Raw genomic sequence first — 8,853 nt, forward strand, 5'->3', positions numbered from 1 at the left:
GGAACCCATCAAATTCTGTCTGGAGATCAGGAAACACCTTTTTTAGTGTTACAGTGACCTGGCACAGGCACAGGTTGTCCAGGGAGGTGGTGGAGTCTCCATCTCCAGAGATATTCAAAAGCCACCTGGGCACGGTCCTGGGCAATGCCTTTGGGTGGCCCTGCTGGGGGGGGGGAGTTGGACCAGATGATCTGGAGAGGCCCCATCCAACCTCCACCGGTTTGTGCCTCTGGGATGGTGTGATCAGCAGGTCTGAGCACAAACAGTGAATCACTCAGGGCTGGAGTTAAGCAAGGAGATGGTGGTGTGGCAGCAGGATCAGGCAGCGCAGGGCAGAAGGAAAGCAACTCATTATCTGCGTGATGACAAAGCAGGAGACTTTCCTGCCTTACCCTCCTGAGAGTGCAAGTCAACATATGGATTATATACCCGTGCAACGCCCTTTCTGTGGGCCTGATGCTCACGTGTGCCAGCAGAACAAGGCACAGTCCAGCTGCAGGATCAGGGAAAACTCCCAAAACCATAACCAGAGCCTTCCGTGCCGTGTAATTACTGAGATTTCCTTTCAGCACCGTCACATGCTCTTCTGGTTAGGGAAGGAAAGCATTTCTCAAAGGCAGAATTTCTATCTAGGATGGAGTTTTGCATGTAGTGAATCACGTTTTCCTTCACAAAACCCACGCCTCTGAAGGAGGGATACTGAGTGCTGCAGCAGCACTGGGAACCATAAAGTGGAAGAAATGATAATAATAAGGAAATGCAGTATTAAAAAAATCCGCAAGATTACAGTCTTTGAATGATGGTTGTCAAAGAGTGCTTGCTGCTTGCTATAAGGGGTGTGTGGTAGGAATCAGAGAAGATCCAAAATCTTTAACTACTTCTTATCCAAGGGCTGATACGGAAAATATGGATGTGAGGATAGATTAGAGCTGTACCCCTACCAGCAGCCTCTTCCCTGAGGAAATGCCAGCGCTGGGCCCCTCTGTGCTGCTGTGGAAGATGATGCTGATCCCAACTTCTAATTACAGAGATGACATAAGGTCAAACGTTCCTGAGCAGGATGTCTGCTGAGTTGTTGTCATGTCTCTGTGCAGAATCGGAAAAGGGTGGGGGAAGACTTATTTCACAGCAGTGACTGGAAAGGAAAAGGAGAGTCGTGGCAAATATCCAGCAGAAGAAACTCAGAGGCTCAGATACCATCACGGGCAAGGAGAGCACAAAGTATGAGAAACACCGAGACAGCTCAGGCACCCGTTCCACCTGACACGGAAGAACTTGCGCCCACAAGGGGCTGTCAGTTCCCAGCTGGGCTACTCGAGGTCCTCTGTGTGGCAGCAGATTTGGGGTTTGAGGAGCAGCTTTTTCTCAGTTTGATATTTCACCGTCCCCAGAGTCAGTATCAGCCTTGAGTAAACAGACCCAACACTGGAATATGTTTGGCAGGTTCCCAATAGGAAGGTCACATTTGCTGGTTTTCATGGCTCTGTGCTGTCCCTGGGGCTCTCTGGTCACTCAGTCCCAAGGGACAGCCATAATTAGGACCATCGTGAGCTGCTTGGTCTCACAGAAGCATTTAAAAAGCCGGGATATTGGGAACATTATTTTCACAAGACCAAAAATAATAAAGATTCTTGCAGCAGTTAGTAAACCAAACTATGCAGGCATGGGAGGAAGTAGGGGAATAGAATTTAGTAGCTCCAGTGGAAACATGAGAGGGAGGTAAAGTGTAAATCTGCTCTGCTGAGTGCCAGGTCAGGATGGGTCTCCGTGACCCTGGCTTAAGCTGAAGTGAGGAATATTTTTCAGACCATTCATCCCCTGAACGGATCACAACCTGGCGTTATTCACACCTGGAGTGGAGAGAAACACTTGGGCATTGATGTCCCAAGAGAAGAAGATGCTGTAACTGTACATGAGGTTCAATCACTGATCATTAAAGATCTCTCCACTTTCTGCAGCCAGCGATGTCCCACCCAGAGCCTGCTGCTGGCAGACGCTGGTGGGGGCTTTTTCCACACTGGTTTTTTTCAGTGCTGTGCCCTTCTCCCCTGGATCAAGGTAACACAACATCCTCCTTGGGCAGCAGTGCCTGTGTAATGCTGCCTCTCTTCAATGATGTCTGCAAGAAAACAGTGAGACCTTGGCAGCTCTGGTGCTTGCCTGCTCAGGAATGTCTGGACTGAGCCCCTGCCTACAGAGCTTCATTTTCTCCAGATCAAGCTCTGACCCACAAAAGGCTTTAGCAGCTACAGGCAAACCAAATGTATCTGGCCAAGGATGTCTTAAAGTGGTCTACATTCCTGGGGCGGTAACCCCTTCTCTTCTGTGACAGCTTCAAGGACATGGGTGAGAGCTGGGGTTGGTGTAGGACACTCTTACCCTGCCCGTGGAGGTGCTGGCTGAAGGCTGCGAAAGCCCAGGGCACCTTGCTGGGGCTTCCTGCCTTGCCCCCACCTGCTCCCGCTGGAATATGCAGCTGAGCGATGCAGCCACAGCACATCCTCCTCCTCCTCCTCATCCTCCTCCATCCTTGGTTCCTTGACCAGATGGAGGAAAAGGGGGCAGGACGCAGCACCCCTCTCACCTGCCAGTTAAAGCAGTCACTTCGGGCGTGCAAAGCGGCAGCTGGGCACAGTGATACTGCATTGTTTCAGCTGGGGCAAGAGGAGCGAGCAGAGCTGGAGAAAGCATGCTGCTGGGTAACGGTTGTATGTAAATGTCTACACAACAGCAAAGTACAAAGCAAACTTGTCCCCAAGACAGGAAGAGAAGACTCACATCCAAATGAGCACACAATCAGGGGGGGACACCGAAAAGCCAAGTGCTGCTGCACTGCAGAGGTAGCATCCAACGCAGGAAAACTCTTCTAAAAGAAACATGCCTTCCAGTACCTGAAAGGGGGCAACAGGAAAGCTGAGGAGGGACTTTTTACAAGGGCATGTAGCGACAGGACGAGGGGGAATGGATTTAAACTGGAAGAGGGGAGATTGAGATGAGATAATGGGAAGAAATGTTTTCCTGTGCAGGGGGTGAGGCGCTGGCCCAGGTTGCCCAGAGAAGCTGTGGATGCCCCATCCCTGGAGGGGTTCAAGGCCAGGCTGGATGAGGCTTTGGGCAACCTGGGCTGGTGGGAGGTGTCCCTGCCCATGGCAGGGGGTGGCACTGGATGGGCTTTAAGGTCCCTTTCCACCCAAACCTTTCTGTGATTCTGATTCTATGTCTACAGTTTCAGGGAAAGAAGTGTCTGTAAATGCCTCACATCTGAGATAACGTTAAAAGCTCCTTAATTATCAGAAAGTGCAAAAGATGAGGCACCACATGCCAAGGCTCTCCCCTGGTCCCTGAGGAGTGGGGATGTGCTGACCTCGTAAGGGAGCGCAGCACTCGCTTCCCTGCGCTGGCCAAGCTGCATCAGCTGGGCTGCTGCAGTCCCCTGGCAGCCACACCAGCCGGAGCTGGACTCAGCAAAGCCAGGTTTGCCTTACACTGTGACTAAGAGAAGAAGCCTTGGCAGACCCCGAGCTCTCGGCTACCCTGGCTCGCTGCCACGTCAACCCGAGCAGCCCGGGGTCTGCAGCTGTGTGCTCTGCATCTCAGCTCCGGTGCCAGCTAAGGGCTCAGCTCTCCCCAAAACACCATTTGGTTTTGAAAAAATATACACGAGACCACATAGGCACAAACGTACAGCAGTCTGTGTTTGTGGGCCTCCAGCCCCGCTGTTTCTGTGCTGAACATCTCCTCTGTGCTGCAGTGGGGGTGACTCCAAGCCCACCCAAAAGGAAAAAATCAACAGCCAGATAACCCCGCTGTACGGTTTCCAGTGTACAACTCTACGAGCTGATCCTTTATCTTGGTTTTGATCAGCTGGCTCACAGGCTGAAGCATAAAAGGTCCAAAATACCCTTTGGCAGAATGCACCTCAGCATCGTGGCTCTGAACCGCCCAAAGGGCTGTTTAAATCTGGCCCTGGGAGCTCACGTGGAAGGATTATACACCATCAAACCATTCGGGAGGTGCTGCCTCCATGGTAATAAATGCTGGTTCCATGAGGCACCGATGGGTTTTACCTTTTGCTTCAAAAATAATCATTAGCAAACACCATGTAGGGGAAGGGGAAAGTTGAAAAATAATGTATAAAAAATACTTGCCTTTAAAAACTCAGCCCCTCCCATGTTACCAAAATCTAATTAAAGGGATCCAGCAGCTGCTGGCTCCGAGATGCCTTTGGTCCGAAAGCATTAGGATTCAATACGTATTTCTGACCAAGTCTTTCAAGTTCTTTTGCGGTCTTTAGTCCTGCTTCTCTCCTTTGTGTTTCCAGGGGTAGATCAGCTCTCCAAGGAACAGCTTCTTGCAGAGAGATGTCCAGGAATCCTTGGGGTAACAGCTGTAGGTGGGCAGCCGGTATGTCCGGACCACACTGCCGTATGACAGAGGGTTGATCTAGGAGGAGAAGAAAGCAGCAGTGAAAATGTGCTGTAGTAAGAAACTCAGGCAGCTGAGGAGAGCAAGTGCAACCTTTGCATGGCTCTGGCCTCTGTTAAACCATCCATACTGCTACTCACAAGGCGTCAGAATCCCTCTCTGGGTAGCTAAAGCTGTTCAGCCTTCTCCAACATCCCCAAATGTTAACCAATTGAGCTTGGCAAGAGAACATTCAGAATCATTTTCAGGCAGAGCACCAGACACAAGCACCAGGACTGGCGGGTGATGCTCACTGCACAAAGGTGTGGAGCTGTCGCCCTGTTGCAGCAGGAGGCTGCGGTGGCCGGAGAGATGGGGGTGTCCCCCCGCAGACAGCACTACTCACGGGGGGTGCGCTGCGACTCCGAGGAACTCCCCTATCATGTGCTGGTTGAGCCACATCTTTTACAGGCGTAGTGCTTCAATGTGCTAAGCCCTCAGCGAGGCTTTAAGCTAAACCTGGTATCACCTGGTATCCACGCCAGGGAACCGAGTCCCAGCAGAGCAGGATGCGTACTGTGCAATGCCATGCTGGGCTGCTCGTTACCATCTTAAATTAACTCTCCTTGTCTGAGTTAATCTTTTTAATTTTATTTCAATCATCATCCCAAGAATGACCACATCTGGAGCCTCTGCCTAGGAAAGCTCATGGCCTCTGATCACAGAATCATTAAAGTTGGAAAAGACCTCAAGGATCAAGTCCAACCATCAACCCAACACCACCCAACCCACTAACCCATGTCCCAAAGCACCACATCTACACTGATGGTCACAAAGTTTCTGTATTGATCTTTTCGAAGACGGGGGAGGCTGACAGACATGTTAGCTGGACAAGGGGCAAGAGAAGCTTGTTAGACCTTGGAAAAATCTCATTCCAGTGAAGCATTTCAGGGTAGAGAGACAGGTGAAGTCCAGAGGATTGATCCAGTCCAGCCAAGATTTGATGCATGAAAAGGACGGACAGCAAAAGAGTAAACACCCTCCAAAAGAGTAAACAGATCACACAGAAACAGTGGATCTCAGGAAACAGACCATGAGACATGCCAAGGTGAGAAGACTTCCAGAGCCAGGGGAAGCTTGGGCAGCAGGGAGACATGGAAGGACATCCTCCTCCAGTGAAAGGGTCCCGCTATGCTGGAACCAACTGGCAGCTGCGGGAAAGGAGATTGTAATTCACAGCAGAAAATCCAGCCACAAAAAGGAGAGACAGCAAGAACCACACAGTCACTACTTTGTCAAAAGCTGAATATTTCTTTTGCCCACTGAAGAGCAACCATTTTCCTGGGACTGTGCCTGTACCAGCGGTTTGCTCCAGCTGTCTGGTGCTCATGGAGAGGGGCAGGATGAACCCGGAGTGCCGGCAAAGGGGGAGCTCTGGGAAAGGGTGATCAAGCAAAGAGTTCATTAGAATTAGTCCTGGAGACCTTTGTCAAGTTAGTTTCAAAGTACAACACTGCTGAAGCAGAAGGAGAAAGTGCCTGCCCACAGAAGCATCTCTAGGAAATTTTAGGAAAAAGGCAGCAGCTGGCGCAGGCTGTGGGAAGCCAGAGAACAGCCAGACCCAGTGCAGTCCCCGCTGCAGGACACGGACTCCTGAGCACATATTGGGTTGCCCAGAGAAGCTGTGGACGCCCCATCCCTGGAGGGGTTCAAGGCCAGGCTGGATGAGGCTTTGGGCAACCTGGGCTAGTGGGAGGTGTCCCTGCCCATGGCAGGGGGTGGCACTGGATGGGCTTTAAGGTCCCTTCCAACCCAAACCCTTCTGGGATTCTGTTCTATGATTAAATGGGTCCCAAACAGATTCTCAGGAAGCTGGTTCTGAATGTGATCAGAATGAACATTGGTACCAGAAAGGCAAGAGCGGGGCTCGTACCACCTGAGTCATGTCTGACCCAGACTCATCAGCTCATGTTTCAAACACATTCTCCAGCCTAACGGCCAAGGATCAACCACAGCATTTATGGGACGTTCTGCACGACTACAACCAACCTCATCGCACTGCGGTCACAGAGAGTTAGCTAAAAAAAGAGAAAAAATAATAAAAAGACCAAAGAAGCCTGCCCCCAAAACAAACAATGGTAAAACCCGAGTAACTATTTCTGCCTATTTCCTCAGCTGTAGGCAAAGCAGTATGTTTGAAGTGAAAACATGCTGGGGGAGGATAGGAACTGCTGCTCTGCGAGGGAGATACACCCTGTGTGTTCCTTTGACTATTAGCGACGTGGGCTGGAAGGTTTGGACGCAACATTTCTCGCTGAAAAGCATCCCTAGGCAGAGCGATGATACCCAGCGGTAACACTTGCCTACCGAGAAATAACGAGAGATGGGTTTACGCCCAGTGCAATCCCTGCGTCTGCCTCCCCTGTTATAAATGGAAGCAAACAAGCAAAACACAGCAACTGCTTATTAGGGAAGTGGCAATATGAGTTCCTTTTGTGAAATTGCTGTAGACCAGAGCTATAATATACCCTGATATAATATACATCTTCTGTTTCATAATGGAGCGCTTCCCTTTTCCCTTCCTCTTCTGCTTCACCCTTTTCAAAGCGACTGCTGAGAAGGACGACACTTCCAGCAGAAGGTATACGGATGAATCCAACTGGGTTATCAGCTCAGCTGAGCCACACTCCCAGAAAGATTTCTTCTTGTACTCCAAAACAAATGATTTTAAACACTAATGAAAATACTGAGCTATGTAAGACTTCCCGGAGAAAATGAACTCGCATCTGGAATGGAAATATCATCCCCCGCCCTCCGCCTGCCTGTGCCTGGACTTTGCATTCCAGTGACACTATCTTAAAAATATAAAAAACAATCACTTGGCTGAACCCCCAGCTGAATGTGAATGCTCAAAATCAGCATTATTGATTTCGAATCCATTACCAGCACCCCAAAGGACGTCCGGGACTTTTTCAGTCACCTATAGTTAAATTGTTCTGGGCTGTACTTCCATCACCCATGGCTCCAGAGGGTGACCGCATAGGGAGGGGACAAAGCCACGGTGAAATTTCTAGAAAGGAACATTATCACGTACCATAAATAAGAATTTTAGCATGTCACTTAAATACAGGCTTTTTAGCTTGTCTTCTCAAAAGACCTATCCAAAAGCGGTATATTCAGCAATGACACAAGCCCATTTTTCATTTCCACCAGCACAAAGAGAGCAAAAAAGTGCCTTTACTGACTCTCTGCTCATTATTATTTGAACAGCAGGCCAGGAGAGACATCCACTAAAGCACTTCTACCTCTTGATATGATGACTTATGCTATATTCCAGATAGCAGAAGGATCTTTCTGCAGTGGTCCAAGGAAAATTCATCATATTCCTATGACTCACTGCCTCTGCTCTCTAAGTCATGATTTTTTCCCTCTGGAGATGCTATCCACCTCATCTCACAAACACACTGATGCCAAATTCTCTGCTCAGCAGCTCCTGTGCCTCACCTTGGTGTCTGGTTTCCTTTTTGTGGAGTTTTCTGGCCACAGAGAATGACGGATTTTGGTTCTTACACCCCTACGCTACTGAAAGATGGGAACTGGGAAGACAGCTTGCTTAGGAAATTACAATTTAGCCCTAGAAGCCATTTGTTGAAGGGATTCCCTTCTGAATCGCTGCTAGCTGGTGTGCTGGTTCCATGTGAATCTGACCTCTGCTGAAACAGGGCTGGGGCTGGACCAGTGATGGAAAAAGCAAAAGAACTGGGAAGCTGCAGTGAACTCCTTCCCACACACTCCCCAGTGTCCAAGTGTTTTTTATAAATTCTATTCGCTACTTGCTGACTCTCCTCCTAGGATGCAAAGCGCAAGAAAAGCGACGCTGCGATATGGCAGTACTGCCACAAAGCCAGGAAATGGAGATTTCACAACCACTCCTGAAAGCGTCATGAGAACTTCACCGCTACCATCACATCACTGGTTTTCAGAAAAAAATCTCCTTTAGTCTCTCCGACACCAGAGCACGGAAATGCGAGGTTACAAAAGCACAGGTGAGCTTTTCCTACACATCTTGCCAGAGCGACTGAAGAGAATACCAGGAGGCCCTTTTGCAGCTAAGGCTTTGCAACACATCTGGAGGGGAAGACTTTTTCCTGGTCCTTCACTCCGCATGGTTTATCTGCCTTATTTTGCTTCTCTCAGTGTTCAGCAATTATTAGGGGGAAGCTGCACAGAGCCAGGCAGTGAGGTGACAATGACGTGAAGCCTTAACTCCAGAAGTAACATCTCCCGTCGCCCACATTCCATTTCACACCAAACAAGACACTGCATTTGCTCTCAATGGAGGACTCAGAGTAGTTAAAAGAAGAGAAAGCAGCAGCCAGTCATTGCAAGGTGAAATCTATTTCCCGTGTTTCAGCATTTCACAGCTGAATTTTTTTAAGTAGGGCCTTT

The 8,853-nt window shown here is 49.4% G+C and overlaps 1 protein-coding gene across 1 annotated transcript in view; it reads right to left on the reverse strand.

The window, feature by feature from the left end:
- Positions 1 to 4,126: 4,126 nt before the first annotated feature.
- The window catches only part of PIGQ (phosphatidylinositol glycan anchor biosynthesis, class Q), a 28,924-nt gene continuing 24,197 nt past the window's right edge, over positions 4,127 to 8,853 (reverse strand). Inside the window, exon 10 of the mRNA XM_010078665.1 lies at positions 4,127 to 4,443. Within this exon, the coding sequence (XP_010076967.1) occupies positions 4,291 to 4,443 (153 nt within the window). The 3' untranslated portion in view covers positions 4,127 to 4,290. The remainder of the gene's footprint in view (positions 4,444 to 8,853) is intronic.

Source organism: Pterocles gutturalis, unplaced genomic scaffold, assembly GCF_000699245.1.
Source record: "Pterocles gutturalis isolate BGI_N339 unplaced genomic scaffold, ASM69924v1 scaffold12068, whole genome shotgun sequence".
Lineage (NCBI taxonomy): Eukaryota > Metazoa > Chordata > Aves > Pterocliformes > Pteroclidae > Pterocles > Pterocles gutturalis.